This window comes from Falco cherrug, chromosome 4 (assembly GCF_023634085.1).
Source record: "Falco cherrug isolate bFalChe1 chromosome 4, bFalChe1.pri, whole genome shotgun sequence".
Classification (NCBI taxonomy): domain Eukaryota; kingdom Metazoa; phylum Chordata; class Aves; order Falconiformes; family Falconidae; genus Falco; species Falco cherrug.
In genome coordinates this window covers 100588682-100613705 of record NC_073700.1, presented here as the reverse complement: position 1 = coordinate 100613705, position 25024 = coordinate 100588682, and the positions used below count along the sequence as shown (strand labels likewise).

At 41.3% G+C, this 25024-nt stretch overlaps 1 protein-coding gene across 2 annotated transcripts; it reads right to left on the bottom strand.

Moving 5' to 3' along the window:
* Nucleotides 1-47: 47 nt before the first annotated feature.
* ENTPD3 (ectonucleoside triphosphate diphosphohydrolase 3) lies at nucleotides 48-25013 on the bottom strand. 2 transcript variants are annotated; one of them, XM_055709938.1, is made up of 11 exons: nucleotides 24708-25013; nucleotides 23977-24027; nucleotides 20716-20836; nucleotides 15381-15498; nucleotides 11669-11819; nucleotides 10740-10899; nucleotides 8478-8708; nucleotides 7773-8045; nucleotides 7566-7676; nucleotides 6946-7083; nucleotides 48-3935 (listed from the first exon to the last, which is right to left on the bottom strand). In XM_055709938.1, exons 3-11 carry the CDS (start codon nucleotides 20833-20835, stop codon nucleotides 3702-3704), a joined length of 1536 nt encoding a protein of 511 aa, XP_055565913.1. In that variant the 5' UTR covers nucleotide 20836; nucleotides 23977-24027; nucleotides 24708-25013; the 3' UTR covers nucleotides 48-3701. The 2 variants fall into 2 exon arrangements, with proteins under 2 accessions (XP_055565913.1, XP_005445922.1); XM_005445865.3 differs by lacking the exon at nucleotides 24708-25013 and adding an exon at nucleotides 24230-24428.
* Nucleotides 25014-25024: the final 11 nt, after the last annotated feature.

The window sequence follows — 25024 nt, the reverse complement described above, 5'->3', positions numbered from 1 at the left end:
TTTTGCCTGCCCCCCCCACCCCCATCCCCCCCAAAAAAATACCCGTATGCATTTCATTTCTCTTTCTTATGGGCAATTAATTTATTGCTGCTTCTCTTTTTAAGGTGGGGTTTCTTCTAACTTGGAACTGCTGCTGCTCTTCAGCTGCTAAGTTTTCAGATCTACATTATGATGGTGAACTTGAAAGAAGCCCTAGCAAGTGTCCCTGAATGAAATGTTAATAGCATCTACAAGTTGTTTGTGTGTATGTATGTAACACACACACACAAAATAAATCAGAAGAGTAACTTGGTTTTAACCACGAGGGTTACCTTGCTGAGAATATGGATTCTGGAGACAATGAGCACTGTTCATTCCAGAACTTCAGTTGTGCAGTTTGCAAATTTCTGTTGTCCAAAGCATTTCAGACAAGTTATTCTTATTAGAGGGATAGCAGATCTCTATCAGGATGAAAATAGTGGTTTAGGGGAAGAAAACCCAAAGTAAAAAGTACACTTGCTTAGCTTTTCACAATTTTATTAATCTTCATAAGCAGGCAGTAAAGAGTATAAAAAAATAAATAATCTATAGTTTGCACACATTCCCAAATGCTGTTAACATCACTGGCTCTCCAGAGATCTTAACATTACACCCACTGATCTGGTTCCGACTTGAACTTGGTGGAGGATTTAGCGGTGGTTACTGAAGCCATAACCATCCCCATTGCCTCACCTCCCCTTCAGAAGCGCCCACTACAGCCAAGGGTAGCCAAGCTGGCTGCATGTCCGAGCCATGTTTGTTTACTGTAACACTGAACTGCAGCCACGGCGCTAGCCTGGAAGAAGCTGTATGCTATGGCAGTGCAGCTGCCTGGCTGGAAGTTCAATAGCTTTCAGCTTGCTCAGCTGAAGCTGACAGCAGAGATAAGACCAAGCAGGTGGGTATCCTGGTGATACGGGAGGGAGATTATATACATGGGGAGAAGAGGGAACTACTGAAAAAGGAAAACAGAAGGTGATTCATGGAGGGAAGGCATTCTTTGAACAGGTACTGGCTCTATCCAAGTCCATCTGGAAGTCCAAATGATTTTTGAACAAATTTACTTTCTTTAGCTGCCAACTCTAAGGAGACTAGCATCCAAGCATTCCATTTGTGCAAACCCACATCTGAATGGCCCTGCCATTCACAAACAAAGGAAAGCAAGGGTTTTGTGAGGCAAGTAAATATTCCAGAATACCATTTCCCACATAAATTTGGCAACTGAAGAGAATATTTTAATGCTTTCATCCAACTGCCTTTTTTTTCCTTACCCTTAATGCAGTTCCAGATACCCACACAAAAGACAGAAGCTTTATCTCATGCCAACCTCTGTAATGTCCATGCATTATGAAGTAAATTTTATCAGATGTCACTTGGGTGCTACACAGCACTTCATCATCGTTTAATACCTTCTGCCTTGATAATGCTACTCCAGTAAGACTGACAGGACATAGTAATATACCAACAGAGAAGAAACAAAGCCCTCACTGCTGATCCTCTTGAAAAATCACTAGCTTTCCCCCCACACACACACATTTAAAAAGATATTTCTTTCCCTTCAAATCACCTATCAGCCTTTGAAAAGCAGAAGAAAATAAAACTCCAACCCCACAATCAAACCTGAAAGTAAGAAGGTGACATAGAAACAAAAGACATAAATTGAAAATGTTATTCATGGATAAAAATACTGGCCATTGTTCTTCTATCTCATAACCTAATCAATACATGGAATAGATGAAGTTGAGATAAAAACACATTATGTGCCATTGGGATTCATAACTCAATGTTAGCTTGACTTCTCAGTGTATGCATCAACAAGCAGATCTCTTAGATGCAACACGTGTGCAGAAACCACTACTCACATGGCCTCACAGACTTTAGCGCTTGTTAGCAGTGGGGGTTGAATATGGTGATCTCCCTTTTCGTTTTTACTTTCTCACACTGAAAAGCTCCATGCATGAAATTGATAACCATCCCTTCAGAGAGGAAAGATGCAAGCAAGGGATACAGAAGGAAGGAATCCTGAGAAGACAGAGAGGGAGGAACATACAAAAAAGTGTTCAGTGGCAGCTATTTGTAGGATGTTTGGGGAGATATGGAGCTCCACGTAGGTAATCTGGGCGAGAGGAGATGGTAGAAGGGGAGAAGTGAAGCAGAGATGCTCTTTTCTTCTCTTGCAGCCCTGAAGAGTACAGCGATCCCTTCTTTCTGCTAACTCTAAGGCTCTTCAGATATATCCCCTTGCAGCTTCGCAGACCATGTTATGGTGGAATTAACAGAAACAGTGTACAAAGGGAAGAAGAGATGGCAGATGATGGGGCAGGAGGCTTTTTCAAAGGTTATTTCAGAAGCCAGGTGAAGACCACCAAAACCATACAAAAGACAGGCAGGTAAAAGGGGTGGGCACTGACCATGAAGAACTCCAAGCAGCAGGTAAAACTGCAGTCTTACAATTTAAGGGAATGAGAGGTTTGGTGAAGAATGCCTGGGATTTCAAGGCTGTAATCTCTCTGCAGCAGGAAGGCAGCAGCACTTCCAGGACAGCTCTGGAGATAATGTGTTTAACAGAAGCATCTGCTAGGTAGGTCCCAGTGCTGTTGAAGGAACACTGAGGTCAGGACAGTGGAAAGGCCAATCAAGGCACCACAGCCATGACTGCAGCTCCAGCAATGTGTTCCCCAATCCCCTACAGAACAGGTGTTCTGCTGGCCTGCAGCCTGGCTCCTATTCCTCTTGGCCTTGAATGAAGAGCTTAATAAGTTAATGCTTCAGAAGGTCCTAGGTCTGAGACTTTATCCAGACAGTTAAAATAATGTATGTACATGACAAGTCAGCACTGACTGCAACCACCTGAGATGAGCAGTATGTGGGGAATACAGGTCAGTGCTTGAGAACCTACAAAAAGTATTTATGTGAAAGTTAGAGAAAAGGACACTGAAAACTCTAGTGGCTTCTGGAGGTAGCTGTGATTTAGGTTCAGTTACTAAAGCATGAAAGCATTTTGTTCCATCTTCAAAGCAAATCTTATGTACCATAGTAGAGGCATCCAGAGATCTCCATGATACCAGAAAATACAGCTGAGTTTTAAGACAAGCTTGAAAGTCCTGTCAGGTGTTGGCAGTTTATTACACCTTTATGTAGTGGGGATCAAACAGTTTGGAACAGCAGTAAAACCAGTTCTATCCCAGCTGTTTCTTTCAGTTCCCGTCATTAGCCAGTGCTTGTTCCAGTTTCAGTAATTAGATTATTTGAGGGCTTTTAGTGTCAGCACTGCACACAAGAATAGCTATCATGTTCCTGCCTCCCACAATTCCTATTGACTTGTTTAATTTTATCTTAAACAACTGCCACCGTGATCTAATGCATCAGCACTTAAGTTTATCCGTTAGTTAACAAACAAAAAAAAAAATACATACCTGACAGGAAAAGGCTATTAATCCCTTATCAAGCAAAGTGATGTATCTGCCAATGCTTTCTCTGCCACACGCTGGACAAATTAGTTTTACAGCAACAATTGCCAAAATATTTCAAAAGCACTCCACCACACCACAGATTCCTTTGTGTCCCTTCCCTGTTTACGCTTCTGGTCCTGAAGTCTTCTTGATTTCGCCCTCCATTTTTCAAAAATAAAGTCCTACTTAATAGCACTATAAAATTCTTGGTTTGTCTTCAGTAAAGTTCATTCATTGTGGAATAAATACATGTTCAACATGACAGATATGCTTCCGATTACGTGACACAATACACAAGTAAACAAGGAAGAGAAGACACAACAGTGCCGTAGCTGTGAGGAAGACGAGGAGCCCAGCAAACAAAGGAGGTTTCAGAGGTAATTGAATCAGCTTGCCTTCTGCTGGAATCATGTTCGTGAGGCTTAACATGTAACCAAGTGACCACGCTATACTGCTGTTACCAACCTGAAATAAAGACAGAAGAGTCCTATTCCTGTGGACTTTTCAAAGAACAGAGGTTCCAAAAGCTCAACTGCTGATGCTGACAACCACCTTTTTAAGTTAGCAAGGAGAACACTTTTGTGGAGTATACAAAGAAGATACAGAATTATTTTAAATTACCCGTTTTTTGTAGTTGCAGAGGATGCTAATAAAATTGGTCACTGGGCTAAAGAAATGAGACACAGGTATTAGATGGATGGATACAAGGACTGTCATACAGATGAGACACGCAGTTAGGGGATTTTCAGTGCAAAAACCATGCTTTAAAAAGTCAACACTACTGTGCTAATTCCTAGAATTAGCCCCTCATCTCAGCCGAATTCTAGGATGTTATTTAGTTCAAGCAAACAAAAAAACCCCACAAAGAGTCCCACTGACATGGACAAAGGAGGCCAGGGTAAAGTCCCCAGAGCAGGAACTCTATCACAAACCAGCACTAGGCTTCTCCATTTAAAAAATAAGCATAAGTGGAAAACTACTTTGGAACAGGTGAAACAAAAGCAAGGGGGGTAGGTTTGTATTTGCTCCATGGTCCTGCTTTACAGTCTTTCCCCACTTCTAACATGAGCAACACAGTTTATCAATTTTCCACTGTCTTTTTCATTAAACCATCATCCTGCCACTTGATAAGCACAGGATCGAAGGGTGAAGGTAGAGTGTCCCTTGCCATCCTCCCAGACGCCCAGGCACCAATACTGGTTTGCCTATTTATATAAAACATAAGTACACATCACTGCCTCCTACAAATCAAATGACAACTTAAAAAAAACCAACAACCTATTGTTAAACAGCATGCAAAAATATGGGAGGTAAGCATTTCAAGATAAATTGTTGGAACTCATTAAACAAGAGCTAGCCTAGAGGGCTAGCTGCAAGATACATATTTGGTTTACACTCTAGCATAGGTTGCTTTCTTTTTCAAAGGGCCCGCACCACCTTCAGATCACTCCAGGTAGGTCGTCTAGGGTATACAACAGGACAAACAAAGCTGAAGTTGCATTGTCCTACAACCAGCCATCCCTCCCAAACTCATTTGGCTTTCCATCTTTATTACAGGTCATCTCACCCTGCAACAACAGAGATGAGTTTGCCTGAATGGCTGCCCCTAAAGTGGTTTGTTTAAAATTTGCAAAAGCAAATTCTGGAAACCAGCCTCTTTGGTTATTCTTGTATAAAAAGCATCATGATGAAGTTGAGGGATAAACTTTAACAAATTATTTAATGTCTTTAATGAACAGTTTCAAGCAGTCACCTACTGGTTGTAGGAGATCACAAGAGCTTACAATATTTGGTCCTTTTTGTAGTTGCACATATCCCAATACCTTTTGTTTAACTGATAAAAAGCAAGCTACAGCAACAGGAACTGGAACATGACAGATGAACAAAGGGGTAAGATGGATCAAGGTGTTTTTTCATTGCTAAGCAATGGCAAAAACTCTCAATATGAAATTTAGAACTTTTGCAAATCATCTAGCTCTAGATCTCACCCAGATCTTAGCATTGGGTTAAGGTTTTTTTTCATTGGTTATGTTCTTTAATTAAAAGGAAATATAGTAAAAACCCCTATATTTTTGCATAGGCAAAAACCCCCACCTTCTACTCTTGGAAAACCTGTGTTGTTATCTCTGGGGTAGCTTAGTTGATCAGTCAACATTTAATTAGGGGCAGATCTAATTAAAAGAATGTAGTTTTTCCTTTTGGAGTTTCATGATTACTGTAGTACAAAATCGAGGTAACAAAGTTGTTCATTTCAATTAATTCTTTTGCATTTTTATTTTGCTCACTATTTTTATAGTTTTGGCTAAATAGAGAAAAATATTGCTTGTTTTTGGCTGCTCCCATCTGCTGGGGACAATACAAGATATTTAAATATCAAGACAAATCCACCCGCACCAGGTCCAGATTAAGATCCCAAAGTAAGATCTACACTGATTTCCTGGCAGAAGGACTAAATTCTGGATGCTCCTCCAGAGCTGCTAATGGTTGTCCACCAGAGGACAAAATAAGGCAAAAAAAATCCTACTTGATATTGCACCAGTAATAGATATGACTGCTCAGAAAACATTGCTTGTAATTTCTTATGCACAGCTTGCCAGCATAGCCTGCATTTAAGAATACTCCATAAAGATCTACAACCTATTCTCTTGTTGGTTTTGCATGCAAGTGCTGAAGCATTTCCAAACTGTACAATGATTAAGAGTCAGTCTGGGACAAAGTTTTAGAATAAGGCTCTGTACAGTAGCAGAGAGGAAAGGATGGAGTCAGAGTGTGCTGTGGGGACCACAGTTCTTCATGTCACAGTTCGGCTTCTATAGCGGCCATGCCTTCTGATTTGGAAGCAAAGATTTCTTAGCAGTAGCTTTAGAATGGATATAACGTTTGTTCCAAGTACTCCGTTCTTTATCAGAAAAACTGAGGTCAGGGGAGAGAGAAATGCAGCTATTAAACATTGTAAGCTTTCTCTCTCTGCCAACTGAAAGCCAGTATCCCAATACAGATTCTTATTCCAGAGAACTTGATTATGGCACAGATGGATATGCCAGCTGAGGATGAAAACTCTCCTATTTGCTTCATCACCACTTGCTCACTACAGACCAACTCTCCTACTTCCACCAAGGCTCTGCCAGCAGACAGAAAAGCAGTTCTCCAGCTCAGCAGGGTTCAGGCAGATCACTGCCTAGAGCAAGCCACCACTTCAACAAACTGGGGCAAGGTTTAAAACACTATTAATTTGATCCTTTCTTAAAGCTCCTTAAAAGAATCTAGGCAGCATCTCCAAATAATGCTGCAACCCCTGGAAACAGGCTGAAATTGCTACTGAAGCTTAAACAGTGTCTGACTTACACCAAACATTTGATAATCACTTACAAAGGCTGTTTACCATCACTGTATTTTTGTAGAATGCTGCATCTCCCATCTCCTTCTAAACTTCTTTGGATTAAAATAACAGTAAGAGAAAATGATTATTACTTACCTCCTTTTGAAAACGTATCTGTGGCCAAGTTTCTGTATCAAAGTTGTAACCGTGTACAAGCAAGTAATAAATGAAATGGGCTGAAAAACAGTAGGATCTAGCATATACTTCTTCAAATTTAGGCAACATAAACTGGAGCTGAAAGCAAAAGCATTTTTTAAAACATGTATATTATAAAAACCCAAAGCATTTGCCTCTCATAACTAGAGAAAACTTTGAATTCTAATTAGAATTTATTAGCATTTTTCAGAAACACAAAGTGAAGTTGTGGATAACTAGATACAGACATTTAGTAAAAGAAGGACCCTGACAGCTTATGTGGAAAAAACTGAAAATAAACATAAAACTGCACATAAAAGATGGAGATGTTATGGTTCCTAAATTTTCCACATCACCTTTACAGCATGGTTAAAACAGTGAAATGAAATTTAAAAACCTAGTCCAAGTTTCAGGCATGCTATAAATACTACGTGGTTTGATGTACAGTGGGAAAATAAATGTTAAGGTTGATAGAGACCTTCTGGATACTTGTCCAGTCCATATTCTTGTCACATCTCCCTTTTACAGATAAAAAAGGGGGGGAAAACCAAACAAAAAAACCAACCCAAAACCCCACTTACCTGTGCCCAGCTCTGTGAACAGAAAAACCACATACTTGAATTGAAGTCAGCTAGGGAAAAATGCCCAGATAAATTCAAAGCATTAATTGTATAGTAGAATCCTGAGAAAGCCTATAGAAAGGAGTAGATGACAAGCCTGTTACTTTCAGAACTACAGAAATGAAAAGCAAACAAGCTCAGAAAGAAATGCTGTGTTTGCAAACCTACCACAAAATTCCCTTTAACTTTTGGCTGATGCATTCCATCAAATGGACAGTCTTCTCTGTCTCTGCAAGCAGTGAAGTTAAACAATAAAGAAACCATCTCCTGGCACAGACCTGGATCTCCTGTTCCACGAAATTTCACAAGCTGGTTTGGGTAATAATTTGCTGGTCTCAGAGACTGTGTACAAAGGCTGCTAGAGAAGTACTTCATCGTTAATGCAGTATTATAATTCAGAGGGTAACATGGGTTATCCACATTAGAACTGTTGTTTGATTTCTGGAAAAACAAACAAACAAAAACCCCAGTCAATGAAGGCTACTCAAAAGCAAGAAAGACCTAATTTGACATTAACTATGAGAATCTTTTTAAACCACGTATGCATGTATTTTCATTCTTTTCTCTATCATGATCAATACAACATCGCTGATCATTAAAATGCATAGAAACTCCTTCCTCCAAAATTCATTGGCAAGATCAGCAAAACACAGGACTAGCTGGGCCTTTTTGTCAAATGGTACAAAACTCTCACCAATTTTTAACAAAGATCTTTGTATGAAACCTAAGCGCATTTGTCCACAACTAAGCACAAAAGAGCTCTTACTCTAGCCTCCAAACTCCACCAAAGGAAGGCAAACACAAGCCTGAGAACCTGCTCGGACAACTACTGAACACCTGCAAGAGCAACATAGCAAAGGATTTTAAACAGACCTGGAACAGCAACACTAAAAGCCTTTTCTCAGCTTCATCTCTCCCATAGCACTGGAAGCTATGAGTGTAGACATTGTAGTTGTAACCATACAACTTCACTTGCAAGGTGCTGTTGAAATTCTTCTGAGAGTCCTCTGGGATAAATGAAATTTGAGTGGAAGCTCCTCCAAGATCCAGTGCACCCATAGTCTCTTTTCTGTAAGGATGGACCCATGTCCTCCAAAGATTTCTCTACATGTAAAAATAAAAGCAAGGCTAATTAGAAATACCATCTGCTTGTTGTTCCTTCAAGGTTTTCTACTCTTTACTTAACTTTTTGAGATTTTCCCCCGTCTTTGTCCTCCACACTTAACAAAAAAATCTTTATCTCTAAGGAAAACATGCAAATGCTTTTTTACATATGAGGGATATACATTCACAGAGTGAAATGATCTTTAAAGATGGAAAAAGGAATGCAACGTAGCTTTCAACTCAGAGGACAGCACAATGATCAAAGCACAGGACTAGCCAGATCAAGTATCTGTACTAAGTCCAGATACCCATGAGATCTTGAACAACTCTGGATGGAAACAGCATGAGTTGCTTGTTTCAAGGCAAGACGAATTATTAAAGGAACAGAATATTAAGAGATCACACAGGAAAAGATCGTGAAAATAGAAACCCAGAAAAGTCAAATGAAAGCTCATCAAAGTCAAAAGAACAAGGACCCCTAATCTGCACATTTCCTTCACTGAAGCTGCAGGGGCAATAAATCTGATCCATTCAGCTGGCATTTCTCCCTATTACCAAAAACATCCCCTAAATTCTGTATTTTATCTACACAGTCCCAGTGCAGACTATAGATTTTGTGTGATTATCTATCTCAATATTTACTATTATTTACTGAGCATGATATGAATGTATAAATAAGAAGGGGACAAACTTTATGGGGTAACAAATACACTCCCAAGAAAATTCTACAGTGAAAGATTCCCATTAACAGCCCCTAGCAGAACTTGACTCCTAGCCTATTGTCACAAGAACGGTAAAAATTTCTCTCTCCTACTAGTGATATTCCACACAAGTTTTCACAAAACTCACTATACTAAACTGGCTTCACAACATCTTGCAGTCCCTTCAGTAGTCCTTATGAATCTGCCATATGCAATTTGATGTTTGGATTATTAAAATTCATGTGGTAGAAGATTGACAGCACCCTGAAGTTCATGACATCATTTTTGTTGCCTGCAATGAGAAAAGCTTTTCCAGAACATGTGATTTCAATACTGTTTTTCTTAACTCTGCAAGAGTCAACATATTCACTGCAAGTTATCACTCAAGACCACCAACCACTAATTCCTGCTTATTAATTGCCATGATCTACCAGGAACTGTCCAACAGGACAGCTAACAATACTCAGGGGTTTGGCTGAAAGCAAGACTATCTGGAAGAAGTGCAGGTAATGCTAAAGGAGTACACTGCTGCCACGAATACAGATGAGCACTTGATGATCATCTTGTACAGCTTTTACTGGGACTGAAATGATGCTGAATATCTTTATATAAAAAGGGACCTTCCAACACATTTGATTCCCTCTCTGCTATGAGGCTCCTGCCTGACCCTATTCTGAGTTCAACGACAGCAGAAGTATCTTTGTATTGCTATCACTTTGCCTGGACAAGACAGTATCACAGATCACTGCTCATAGCCTGCAGCTTCTCAGCAGTATTGGAATGAACTGTATGCGAGTGATTTCTGGTTCAGCTGAGGCATATTTGGCCACATCAACTTAACCACCTTCACAGTTTCAAACAGTCTTGTCTGCTTAAAACAAGTGAGCCAACACTGCCAAATAATTTGTTGACACCTAAGCTGTGCAGATCCTTCACCAGTAATGCTGCAGGGACAGCAACCACCTGAGGAATGCACAGAAAAGTAGAACATCTTAGTTGGCACCACTGTCAAGACAATATCTGTCACACTTCACATAGCAATGCATTTAAAAGCAACGCAACTTCTGCTTCTAGGTAAGGCATCTGATGTTATTTAGGGAAGAGTCTGTTTTGTGGGTTAACAATTTTACCTTTGCCATATCACATTCCTGTAACATCATATTCTTTGATTTGTGTTTGCTTTGTTCTATTACTGCCACAGAAAGACCCTGTTATATATTTCAGTGCAAAATGGAAGTTATAGCTATGTTTTTAACAGGCATGTCCTCTCAAACATCTCATTTATAAGAGAGAAACAGCAAGAAGAAAAGCATGCAGTTTTTCCACACACCTCTAAGAAATTGCCCATTAAATAGTTGGCTGTTATCCATCCATACAGCCCTTCCTCTGGCCCAGTTATGATTTGTGCACCCCTAAATTCAAAAGGTTGTGTTCTGAAGTAGTTTTGAATGCTTGCAAGGACTTCATTGGCTGCCGTTTCATTTTGCAACCTAAGCAATTCACAAAACATGAGACACTGAGCATCTGGAAAGGCAATTTCATGTTTATTGTTCACTGACTAGCAATTCAAGAAAACTCCTACAATCACCTAATTAGAAAAAACAGACATTGTTTCCCTAAAGGAGAAGCCTATGATAGGGAACAACCAAGTATCCAGCATAATTTCAGCAAGCAACTCCCCCACTACGTACAAGGTTCATTCTTTATCATACAGGTCCATTGGTGTTTTGTTTCTTATATAAATTCTTTTTAGTGAACTGAGTGCTGATATGACAGCTTCTGGTTAAAACAGTCCTGGAGCCTTTCTTCCCACTCCGTTTAGCAACGGACCAAATATAAAAAGCCAGTTTGTGCCAGGGCTAAAGCCACAGACAGGCCCCAAAAGCCACATTACACCACATTCACACTCAGAAAACTTTGCAGTGTCTAGCTTTAACCTGCCTTTGCTGCCCACGGGTATGCACAAACATTATCTGTTTATGTAACACTGAATTTTAAGACAGATATGGAAAGGAAAATTAAACTCTTGCCTTCTCCAGAATAAAGCAAGCATTTTTTTCAATATGGCATAACAGGATTTTTATACAGCCCTGCTTCTCCTATCAAAAAAGCTAATTAAATTAAATTGGCTGGGCTCCATTTCCTTTTGAGACAGCCAATTTCCAATAGATAAAAATGCATCCAATACATTTTTCAAATTCTGTTTTCACAGACTTCTGTGTTAGTACACATACAGAGAAGTTCAAGTTTCTGCCATACCTCAGTAGTCTCATGCCAGCTGTAGCCCCCAGATAAACAGAAGTATTTTTATGCAGATGAACTGGTATTCTCTCCTTGACTTTATTCAGACAGTCATCAAAGGGTTTGGCAAGAGCTCCAGGGTTACTCTCATAGCTGGATATACCAGGACCTAAAAGAGAACAAGTAAATTGATTTCATTCTGCTTTGCCAACTACAAATTAGCCCAATTAACAAACAGGTGTCAAGAGAAAGAGATTCCCTCTTCCCTCCTGTAATTGCAAACAAGGATAGGATGGTTGAAAACTGAGTGCTTAAGGAATAAACAGTGTAGCAACTGTCTCAGCTGTGTGAGACAAGAGAAGATACTTGCAAACTGCTCGCCTGTGTTTCTGTATGTACACATATACACCCATAGTACCATACCTAGCGTAGATATACAGTGTAACCATATAACAACACAATGACAGCAGTGCTATAATTGATGAGGAAAACAGGTTTACTTATAGCAGACACTGTAGGAAATAGTATGTCTAACGGATGCAAAATTTCTCCAATCTGCTCAAGTACAGAAAATCCCTACTTCCACAACCTATGACAAAAATTTCCTAATCTGGTTTGCCACAACTGTCATTGACACCATGGCACCTCTACAGCTCACTGCTCTTGACTGAAAATAGAATAAAGAAGCTCCGCAAGGCATTGCTGGTGAAATTTCAAGATGCACACAAACGGCTCTTGAATTCATAGAGGTCCAAGTCTAGGCTGGTACATGAACTACCAAGTATTTCACAGCTTTCCAATTTCCAAAGCCTCCAAATAACAGGAATGAAAATTATGCCATGTTGCATAAGGCATAACTATTTGAATAATTAACATCAAACCCTTTCTTCCCTTGCTTAACACTCCAAGGACCAGCAGGACCTCAACTTGTTCAGGCTCAACTTGGGTGTGCATAAAAATTTTCCTTACTAAATTCCCTAGCTAAGGAAGTTGCACAGGGATCCAGGCATTCCTACAAAGCCACTGTCCCACAGAGAAATCTGCCAGAACTCCACCTAGTTCTCCTGTAACAGCCATCTCTCTCACAACCCGATCCCAAGTTAAGCAAAAGGTGAACCACACATGTTCAGCCACACTGCATTAATAAAAGCAGAAGAAAAAATATGTAAGACTTTACAGACTCTACACTCTACCACTCCCTTTTTCACAGTATGAACTTAAACATTACCATGTCATCATTAGATGTTCACAGCCCTGGTTTGGACTAAGACTTTCTAGAAGTCTTAAATCTAGCATAGCCAGGCCTGGAGCTGAAAGGAAAGCTGTTACCAGAGGAAAATGGCAGCAACTGCTGTTTTATATCCCCAGCAGCTGCTGTTGCCTCACACTCCTTTGGTGGCAGCAACCTCCATCTCCCAGTGTTCACAGAGAGCAGGTCACAAGGAAGTGATCATTTTGTCCTGGACAACGGCCTGCTTTGCCAATGCTTAGAGCCTGACCAGGACAGATTAACTGCAATATACAGAAAGGATTTTGAACTGGGGCTGGCTTCCACACACAGGGGCAGCGGTACCTAATAAAGGCAGAAATGAAATCATAAAACCACCATGGAACTTACAGAGTAATTGGTCATTTGACTTTCAAGTTCAGTAAGTATGTGAAGGTCTGCCTCCCAGTATGCCCACAACCACCCCCTAATTTAAGTGCTTAAGGTTATGGTTAGAGGGTCCCTAAAGAAATATGGACAGATGTGTTCGCCGCTGCCCCCCACATAGCTTAGTCGGGGACCTCTTCCATAGGCTTTCCGTCCCCTCCAGTGCAGACTCACCCGAGACTGGAGCAGTGAACCCTTGCAATTTTGGGTGCTGGAGGATGAGGAGTACTTTGGTTGACCATGGTTAAGGCCCCTCTGGACCTGAACACTTCACAGCAATTCAGATTCCTCCATTTTGCAATTTTTTGTATTCTCCAGAGGTAAAACAAGATCTAAACCAATTAAATTCATAAAGTACTTCTGTGTCATTTTTTGAGCAGAATAATGCAATTTCTCTGTGCATTTTTCTCACACCAGAATTCTTAAAGGCAACATTCCTGATGAGTCAAGACATGAGCTAGCACAGCGTATCTCCCACCCTGGCAGGCTGGCTGCCATTCCTGCAGTCTTCAAGGACATACCATCAAGCACACGATAGTGCATTACTTCTGTGCACATTACACTTGCTTTTCTTTCCCTGTTCTAAAACTGATAAGAATGTCCATACATATATTTAACGCTGAAGATAGAAATGTTGGTGCTGTTAAGAAAGCATTGCCTTTTACTCATCTCCTAGTTACTCATGGATCTCTATGGCTACGTCTCCAGCATCTATTTCCTGACACAAAGAGCGATGCAGGATTTTGCATGATCATGACTAACGGAGAAGGAAAGAGAAAAATTTGCTTTGAACACCACAGTCATTACCAGAGATCAACAAAACTTGTGCTGAGACTTCCTGAGTTGCCCCACCTTCTCCTCTTACCTAACTTGCACACACAAACCAGTACACTAAACAAAGCAGTACTGCTGATGTCAGTATCTTAGAGGATAATCTAAAGCTCATTTAATTCAGCATAGCAGAATTTAGGAAGTTTGGCTTCCTGCAGAAATCCCTTATGGATTAGCTACTGGTTAATAATGTGGATTTCTCTCCCCTGCCTGGCCACCTGTCTTCATAAGACGTGTGGAATTTTGGTATCTTTGAAAGCTTAGTCAAATGTCACTGGAGTTGACTAAGAGATTCAAAAGCTGTTATAAAGGAGCAAAACAAGCTATTAGAACATATACTTAACCATACCAAAGTGTGAACAAAAGTCAGTCTAGTCTAGCATCCTCCCTCTGGGAGGAAGCAATGAAAAACCTCAGACTAAAACAAGGCAGGCAGCCAGTAGTACTTGTTGTGGAACACCTTCCAGCAGGGCACAACTGCAGGTCTTCCTGAGCCAAAGGCCAGACCTGCATATTTGATACAACTGTGACATCCTGCCAGAAACAGTTCTGCAATTCCGGTATTTTACTTGATAGTTTTATTAGATGCTTCCTAGTTCTGCAGCATGGAGAAGCTCCTCCTGTTCACCTTCTGCATGCCTTTAATAATTTCCCATTGTTTGCCTCCCTCCAAGTAATTACAGAACAATTCCAGATGAACTGCATAAACCTTGTTTCTCTAGGAAACCTGACTCAAAACAGCAGAGTGGGGTTTTTTTAAACATCACTCAGATTTCTGGAAAATATGAACCAATTTGTCAAACTCCTATAGCATAGCTGACACCCATTTTTTCCCCTGTCAAAATGAATAGCCAACACCTAACAAGGGCTCAATCCTCACTTTTCTAAACAATCTTTTATTTCAAGCTATTTTAAAATATATTTTATAGTTTCCTTTTAAAAGAAATTATTTCAGTGCACAAGGACTAAACATTTACAGGGCCTGATTTTCTGTAGATTGAATTCTATCTGCACCAATAATACACTGCAATGGAGTAAATCAAGTTTAGCTACAATTTCCTCTCTCCATTGCAGATTTGAGCACCCTGCTGTATCAGTAGGGCTGACACTGACAGATACAGACAGAGTCTTAACAGTTCTTGTTCCCCAGCACTGAAAAGGGAACACAACCAAAAAAAGCAGTCTTAAGTTTCCAGATAACCTCTTCTTGGAGACTAGAAAGAAGAAACTTCCATCTGAGCTTACCTTTCACACTGCATTTGAAGGTTTGGCTTACAACTCCTGTGTCATTTTCTTTTTCTGCTGGCCATTCATAGACGTAGACTGTAGTCCGAGAGGATCCAGCATCAAGGACTATTCCATACTGGGGAGAAAAAAAAATAAGACATTAGATCAAGAAACAAACAGTGACAGCTTAAAGGCCCATATGCAGCTGTACTTCTTTGCACCATCAAACACTTTAGGAAATGTATGCACAGCATATTAACAAGAAAGATTAATTCTAGTGTTAGGCACTTAGGCATGAGACCAACAGCCAAGCACAGAATGAATCTGGCTGCAAAACAAAGAACATATGACATATCCTCAATAATTAATTCAGTGGGGATGGAGAATGCTCATCTTTCAGCATCAGGTTCAAAATCCACAATGACACACAGATAACACTGTGTTAGGGCCTGATTTTGCAGAAAGTTCATTTCCCACTATCCCAGCTACACTCCCTGGACACTGAAGGGTTTGATGCCTAAGCACAGGCTTTAGATTCAAGGATGCACAAGGGATCCATAAAGCTATGAGCAAAGAGGTAAAGTACATAATAGTCCACAGTGAGAATGATGTGACAAGTCTGGTTCTTTTCTAATTGCCCCATAAACCTCTCCCTTTCAGTGGTTTAGGCAGTCCACCTGAGAGTTTGCCACTGAAAACAGGCTGTGCCAGCGTGTGAGGCAACAAAGAGGGAAAGAGAATCAATATTACTACATGTTTATTTATGAAGTAAAAGAGAAACATTTACGTGACTTGCCCCAGGTCACTTTGTCTGTGGGATTAAAGCACAGGTTTATCCATCCCATTCTACTACTCTACCAAATCAGTCATCCCCCCTTTCCCATCTTTTATGGCAGCAGACAACAGTAGCAACTGAAGGCAAACTGCATAAAGGGAAGAAAACTACAATTCTGCTTAACGGCTTTATGATCCCTGAAAGGACGTTTAGCTGCCCCCCTCTTCCAAAGTGATCTAATCGGTAGGAATCACACAGTGTAGGGTTCATTTCTCTGTCAACCTTTTTTCTTTTAAAAAAGACAGATGCCCAGGAGCCTGACAATACTGAAAAATGAGAGCATCCATCTGGCTGCAAAGCAGTAAGTGCCCTTGCAGCAGGCCAAGAAATTTCATCCCACTCCCTCCCTGGGGAGCTTCAAGTCTGACCAATAAAGATCAGTTCTTCAGGTGGCAAACCATTCAGCTTCCACACCTCATTAGTTCCCAGCTTCCACTGTAATTCTGCAGACCCCTGGCCCTCAAAGAACTACCAGCAATACCAGTCTAGTCTGTTTCCTAGAGGACTGCTAGATAATGAAAATTCCATTTGTACTTACCCAGATTATATTTACTCTGATAACCAAAAGGTGAAAGGCTTCCCAGATACTATCAAACCACTATGTCATCAGGTTCCATTCAAGTAACTACTTGAGCAAAGATACTTTGAGTATATTTCCCCCTCCTTGAAAGAGAGATGAGCACTCTAGTTACACATAATACAGTAATGGTTAATCTGCTCAATAGCTATTAATTAAATCTGGTCTCAGTCAGCCTGAAGTGCCACCCATAAGCTTTTAACTTAGCTACTCTCTGAGCTAACTATCATGTTCAAGTAGAGCTGATAGATAAATTAAGTATTGTTACCTCAGCTAACCATGGGGCTTTTTGACCTACTTCCATCCTCCTCTGAATTTCCCAGCTTCCTTCCTGAAAGTAATAGATTTCCATCCCAAAGAGTAATCTGAACCAATGTGTGACTGACAATTTTACTTTCTTCCTCCTCCTCCTCTTTTTCCTACACAGCCTCTTGTTTGCTTTCAAAGAGATGTTTTTGAAAACTTAAGGGTGACTCTGGAAGCTCCTCAGAACTTGGGTGAGGTCACGCTGTGTAACTGGCCCATGCAGCCTCATGAAGTGGTGGTGATCGGTGAGAAGTATACCAGGTGTTAAGACTAAGATTAATCTTTAAAAGAAATTAGGGAAGATGTAGCATTTTAAGAGGGTGAAAGAATTCTACATGCCTTGTCTCAGCTTGCTGCCCAAGACAAACTGGTTGAATTAAAATTCTCTGGTGACATTACATTTCTGTGGAAGTTGCAAGTCAGATCACCTTTGGCTGCCTTTTAAGGACAAGCAGTGCCTCTCTGCTTTCAAATGCACTGCATGGGACTGGAGCACAGGCAACCCCTTATCCTGGGCTAGCAGCTATTAAAGAACAGAACGACTTTTTCTGCTTCCTTTCCCCTCTATTTCAACTTTCCCTCTGAGGATTTCTATGTCTCTATTCAAACACTAATGGAGAAAGCTAAAGGCCTGGGAATTCCCCAATATCCAAGAACTTCACCATCTAGTCAATGGACTAGATTAGTCAGACAAGACAGGGAGACAACATTAACCCTGGAAAGCTTCACAGTTCTGGTTTCTAAGGGAAAAGGGAACAGGGAGGAAGAACAAAGTGACTTAAAAGAAAATGCTTATTTTTGGGTTTACTCATGCCCAATGTATCTCTAACACAGAGGTGACCATGCTGCCTACAGCATGAAATAAATGTGACACTTCACTTCTTGGGTCTGGCAGAATGACTACTGTACGCACTTACCAGAAGCTGAATAAAAACCAAGGTAACAATAAATCACTTTGTGTCTCTAAAGGCGCACTCACCTATCTTTTTTTTTGGCTGCAGCTGGGCTGACTAAAGAGACAACTACCCCTTCCCCTATCAACTGTCCTTCCCTTGCAAGAGGGTACTCCTTGCTCACACAGCTACCTGTGTGAGTGACAACTACCTATACTATTTCAGAGACAGTTTCATGCTATTCACTCAACCAATCTGGTTGTGGCCCAAACAGGTAAGGGATATTCATATGAATGGCTTTGCAAGTACATCCTGAAGAGTAATAATCCCAACGGGGAAGCAAGAACAAGCCCCAGGATTAATCACCTTTTCAGACTGAATACCATTCCCATAGAAGGATGTACAAATGCACAAACCCTTAAAGCAGGCACTGTTATGATGGCTGAATCCGCCTTCCAATCACTTTGGAAAACTGCCACAGGAAGCTAATAAGCTAAACCAGTGAAAGGGAAAATCGAGGCCACAAAAGTGGGATCTATGCTAGAAGCACACTTCAGCTACATAGGTTTGAACTACTTCTAATGAAGTATAGCATCCACAAACAAAGCAAAACACTTCCTAAGAGCCAAAAGAGGTATGCAAAATTTAGGTGTAGAAAACTGTACCACCTGGAAAGACAAATTAAAGAAACACAATAACCAAGGGAGGGTTTTTTTCTCTTCAGGTCTCACAAAGTATCAGCAGACAAACACAAATTTCTTTGACTAGCATTGTTTACAATTCTGGACTTCTTCACAAACTATGTTATTAAGGATGTTTGCACTCTCTTTGTCACTCTTCTGACTTCACAGTGTATGCCAATGAGTCCAGTTCTTTCAGGGACTCAGCCTCATGCACATGGGCAGGTCCTTCCTTCACAAATCACTGGCTTAATCTTCAGATAATCCAACCACCAAGGAACCAAAATATTTAATTTTGCAGCAACATTTTAAAACATCAATGGTGTAGCAGATAATTTATCTCTTGTGCCACAGAGGAGTGAACTTGGACACTCTCAACATGTATCCTGGAAATCGGCTATTATGCCACACATAACACAGACTCTAGTTGTCCTTCAGTAGCTGTTTTGGTTTCATGGAGAAGAGCCAGAAGAAGGCGGCGGCAGCCATTTACAAAGAGTAAGTCTGTTTTCACTATGTTATTGCCATATTTAATTTTAATCAACTGCTAATTTCAGGACACTGCCATTTCCAGGCTCCATCATATCAACTGGAGAGTTTCACACTGGCATACCGAGGTCCTCTCTCTGCTCCTGAATAATTACTTCTTGTGAGTGCTAATCATTTACTAAGGACTCAGCATCTCAGGAATCAAACATAGGGTCCTCCGTATCAGCTGGGATTTTCTGCATTGGCAGGCTTACAGCCCAAAAAGAATTCCAAAGCCTAGGCACCTAGCAAAGGAACCGCCAGTCTATCCTCCAGAATAAGCCATGAAGCCATTGTGATACAGGAAAGCATATCTTCCCACCTAAACTAGGTCCAGATAGTCAAGCTGGGTCTGATGTTTGCTCAAAGAGTAAGGTAGACAATTTTATCGTTCTGAATGTGAAAATTAATTAATGACAAACAGAAGTGATATGTAGGCTTTAGAGAGTGGCTTCAGCATTACACATCAGCCTAGTCTTGCCTTGCAGGAAGTAAGGCTGTTGCAAGCAGAGATTTGGGGCACAACGGGGAGTAAACTTGAGGCACTATGTCACCATAACAGATCCCAGCACACACATCCTGCCATACCACGAATACACATAAAACTGGTATAAGAATACAGTTTTATCCTATTGTCTGACTCATACACCACCAAACAATTCAGACAAAGCCAAAGGTGCTTATAATCCCATGAAGTGTAATGAGACATTAGCCTATCGCTATCAGTATGTGAACTATCCAGTTAGACACATAGGCAGACGGAAAGGTAGAAAGGACTTCAAAGAAGGATCTGATGAGGTTTATATGCTTGTAGCTATTGTGGGGAAAAACAGAGAACTCAAAATGCCAGACTGCACAGCTTCTCTAGAAGGCTAATTTCTACAGCTTTGCCCTCAGTTGTGTACATCTCTCATTGAAGAATCTGCACACATATTCCAGCAGCACAAGGCAAAGCCTGAATTCCAGAGTACTTCAGTTTGTCTTTCCCAGTTTGCTGTGCCCCTCCTCATGAAGCTACTTTGCTTCTGTTAATATCCAGCAAGTACCAATGTGTGGAAAATCATGAAGTGCACTCTCACAGCCCAAATGCTTTTGATACACAGAGGCAGTCTGCAAAGATTTCAGCATAAACTTCCTAGCTGTACCTGGGGGCAGAATTTAAACGCTGGCTATTTCCCAGCGTTTTTATACTTTAAAATTTATTCCAATTATAAAGTATATTTTAAAATTACTTCCAATCTCTAGAAAAAATAAAAAATCAGTGGCATATTCTCCTTGTCTGGCCTTTCAGTCTTGACATTGCATGACAGGCATTGGACAGGGAGTCAAGGAGTGCTTTTCCTGCTTTGCCAGTGACTGTCGTCTAGACCAATCCTCTTTTCTCTCAGTTTCAGTTTTCCCATGACAAAGTTGTGACTAAACTTTATGGCTGTAAGCTCATTTGAATCACCCCATAAAAATTAGTTTAGAAAGGAACATTATTAAATATCAGTTCAAAACATTGTTCTCCTTCCTTAGGTATTTTAAGACTTACCTTAAGCCCTGGGGAAAGGATCTGTTGCCGATTTATCTGAATCACTGCAATAGCAATGACAAGAACTATGCTTAGAAGAAGGAACACTTGGGCAATAACACTTGGGGTTCTGGTCAGCATCCTGAAACAACAAAAAGGGAGACACTTAAATAATGTTATAGGATTCAGTGATTCAGGGTCTGAAGCCCTGAATCAGTTGAGAATCCTCATAAAATCTGATTTTGTCAACTAGATTACACTACATGGAAATTCTGTGTTCTTGTCAAGAACTGCTGGGTCTTTTGCTAGCCCTTTTTATTGTCTAGAAGGGGTGTGTCTATATTGTCATGCTAATAATGCCAGATTTCACCCTCAGGTGCTAGTCTGCTCATTTCCCCCAGTGCCTACATGTAGACACATGCTCACCATCTCCCACTGCCTCAGGAGATGAGAGTACTGGGCAGGCTGAGGCTAGTGCACACTCAACGATCCCATGTACGCCTACAACTAGACACAACCACAGCCATGTACACACAATGCTGGCAGCTGCAGAGCAGAGTTGGATACTTCTGCCAGAGACACAAGGTTGGTGTCTATAATAGATACAGGCTGCTTCAGTAAGAAACAAAGGAGGTTTTAAAAATGTTAGTCATCCTTCTTCTAGCTGCTGATGTGCTCATGAAGTATGTTTGTGTGTGTGTGCATATTAATACAGAGCCTATTACTCTGCACTACATATAAAACATAAAATACACAGTTTAACTCTCAGATTTTGTGATGAAAAGTTACTCTAGATCAACATGTAGTTACATTAAGCAAACCCAAAGGTGACATGAAACATGCATATTGACTATAAGGCTGTTTCTATGTTCATATCCTCTAGAAAGGCTTTCTAGGACTCAAAAGTGGCTTAGGTTTCCTGTAATTTCTTTTCATCCTTTATTTTTGCATGTCCCTGGCCAGACAACTCTTCACCCCAAAAAGCTTTTCAGTACCTCCAAGTACTGACAACCCCCATGTTAAAAATTCTTATGCTCCACAGGGCTTGAGGACAAAAGAGGTGGCTGGTGGGAGATGGCAAGCTTAGAAATGTCAGAGGAACACAAAAGGAGAACTTTCCTGACTTTCCATTTTCAGAAACCAGTTATGTTGGCAGAGAAATATCAAGTTAGCCTGGCATGTTCTATCCTGACTCCCATCTCCTAATTCTTCCATACTGATGGTAGAGTATATCAGTGGCTCTTCAGGGCTGCCCTGCTGTTTCAGCAATTGCCAGTGCCAATCTGTACTGAGGACAGGAGCTAAAAAGGTAGTCTACAGTTCACAGCCACAATGCACTGGGTCAGCCCCATTGTACCTGCAACTAACTCATGGTCTTCTCCTTAGCTCCAACCAGAGCCAGAGGGCTGAGGGACAAGTCAGAATAAATGCTTCACACAATTTCCGTATTCTAAACCCCATGGGTTCTTCAGCCTGTTTACTTGCGGTCCAACATCTGTGTTCATATTCAAAAGAGAAGCAAGTTATTTGATTTGCTCTGGGACTAGCTTCACTCTGAGTGTTGCCCGCTGCTGCTGCTTTCCTTCCTTGTCTTCTGATTTCTGCTGTGAAATCTCAGATTGGCTTTCAGAAACTTTTCATTTCAGCCTGACACATCTCACTTCCAGAACGTCATTTTTCACACTCATTAACCCCCTTCTCTAAATCCAAAGAGGCTCATACGGTTTTAAAACATACGGTTAAAAAACAAGGTTTACTGCCAATCTGCTCTTCCAATACTTTCTTTTCTTGGCTTCGTAATAGCTTTATCTTAATCATCAGCCAGTTTTAACAGAAAATTAACCAGCCACATTGATGATTTATTTACTGCTGTCCATTGCTTTACTGTTGTGAGGCATTCAAACATCATGTACACATTGCATAAATGACAGAATGAAATCTTATTTTTACTGTTAGAAAATAAGTTAACACTTAAGATGAATTCTCACTGTAACCTGTGGATGATGTCAGGGCATGCTAATTAGAAACATTTAAACAGATCGATTCATTTTTGAAGACACAGCAGACTTTAACTATAAATTTATGAATAACCATTGGATAAAATACTTGTCTTTAGAGGGAGAAAAGATCTTTTTCTTCAGCTTTCAACTGTCCATGGAGTTATCTATAACTGTAAAGTGACTGAAGGAGAACTATCTTCTTGCAAACTAATATATACCAGTCACTCCTGGATCAAAGCACTGATGTTCAGCGCTGGAAAAAATAAGTCATTATCAAAGGAAAAAACTCAGGGCAAATGACTCTTTGAAAAACTAAAGCATTACTAAAGGGCAAAGCAATTACCACTATTATACTATTAACACTGAAGAACATCCATGATGACTGCTGAAGTATTTTCTGCTGCATCCATTTGTAAAGGCGAAATCGAAATCTTGTTTTGTTGAATTTCTTACATGCTTCCTGGGTACTGGGATTTGTCTTCATCAGAGATTATTTCTCTTTTTAAAATATTTTTTGAAAGGGAGCATATTAGGTAAGGGAACACCTCTTAAGATGAATACTCCTCATACAACCTTATCCCACTGGCAATCAGAACAATTTAATCAGAGAATGATCTCTAAATCCTGATTTAAGCAACAGCCTCTGTGTCAGAAGGACACCTTACACGCCATGCCCACTTGAAGTTGTCACACAGTTGACATCTTTGCTATCTGGATTGTGCAAGATGCTGCAGGATTTCATATAACTAGATCAGAAGCACGGGGTCATATTTACTTTTAGCTACACTCAACTGTCTCACAGACATATCAGGCAATACAATCATACTTGTCTGTTCAAGAAAGTCTGTAGAGATACCAGAGAAGAGTTCATTCACTCCACAGTTTAAACAGAATTGTAATGCAAGTAACTCTTGCTAACATTGGACACTTGTTGGCAAAAAGCCAAATAAAAGATTTTAATGAATTATCAAAAAGCAGTTGCATTCCATTATTAAAATGTCATCCTGAAGCGAGAAACAGCATAAATACATATTTTCCACACCCAACTAAGTACACTGGGCCACACAGGAGCATATTAGAAGGATCACTTTCTACATCTTACTTCAAGCAAAAAGAACTGCTACCTGCAAAGGCAAATGGACTAAACTTCTTCATGCCACCAACATTTTGAGTTTAACTAGGTTAAATACACATTTGTATAAATGACAGTGCATATCATATGCTGGAAATCCTTTTTCCAAGTTACTTGAAACATCAAACCCCACTTTTTTGAGGTACTGACCTGCTTGTTCATAGGGTGGGTAAGCAAGCACCATAAATATCTTTCTTCACACTATAACCGGAGAGATAAAAAAACCAGTAGCATTTATTTGAGGCGTGGTCTACAGGTAAATGTTTTTCAACAGCCGAAAAAAAAATTCAAAACGCCAAAAACCTCAACACCCACAGCATTTCAAAACTCACAGTGAAAACCTGTGAGGAGGTATCACAGGCCTTCCTTCGGAGGAGAAATCAAGTAAAAACAGCACGCTGACCCAACATTAGCAGCTGAACTTAGCTTTCCCTCAGCCCACCGTCGTCCCGGGTGAGAAAGCTTCACACAACGATTGTGACTTGCGAGAAAGCACAAAGTTCTCCCCCCGAAAAAACCGTGGAGAGACAGAGACACGCTGCCCCCCGCCGCCCGCGGAGGGATAGAGTGAGGCTCCCGCCCGCCGCCTCACCTCAGCGGGGCGGCCGCTGGGCGGGAAACCGCCCCTCAGCCTGGCCCTCCCCGCCCCGGGATCCCCGGCCCCCGCCCGCCTCTCCCGCATCCCGACCCGCCTGCGCCAGCCGCGGCTGCCCCGTCCGTCGCGGGCTGAGGAGAACGGGCACCGGGGGCACCCGGGCAGCGGGGAGGCGGCGGCTGCCGGACGCCCTCGCACCCAGGGGGCTTGCGGAGTCACTCGCTGGTGGCTCGCCCTCTACTCCCTTATTTCCAAATAGGTTTAAAGGGAAAAAAACCAAACACACTTGCAGGTAGAAACTCCGGATGAATCGATTCAAGGGGAGGAGGATGATCTGCGGCGAGTCGGCGTATCTGGAGCGTTACTGCACCCAGAGCCGTGGCGGCGAGCCGCAGGGGTGCGGAGCGAGGCTGTGCCTAGCGGGGAGCGCCGCCGCCGGGCGAGAAGAGCCCGGGAAGGGGGGCCCGGGGTGCGGCCCATTCCTGTCAGCCTGGCTCATGCCCTGCCGCTGTTGGACCGGCTCCAACGGGGGGGCAGCCCGTGCCGTGCCGAGGCCGACCGGCCGCCTGCCGAAACTCACTGCCGCAGCACGGCCGTGCCGCC

What these genes read in the sequence shown, in the direction of transcription:
- ENTPD3 (XM_055709938.1), bottom strand. Translation starts at nt 20,835, where the DNA reads ATGCTGACCAGAACCCCAAGTGTTATTGCCCAAGTGTTCCTTCTTCTA. An exon ending in GCTGGCATGAGACTACTGAG is followed by an intron (nt 10,900 to 11,668) that starts GTATGGCAGAAA and finishes TGAATTGCTTAG; the next exon opens with GTTGCAAAATGAAACGGCAG. An exon ending in TAATGGGCAATTTCTTAGAG is followed by an intron (nt 8,709 to 10,739) that starts GTGTGTGGAAAA and finishes TTTTACATGTAG; the next exon opens with AGAAATCTTTGGAGGACATG.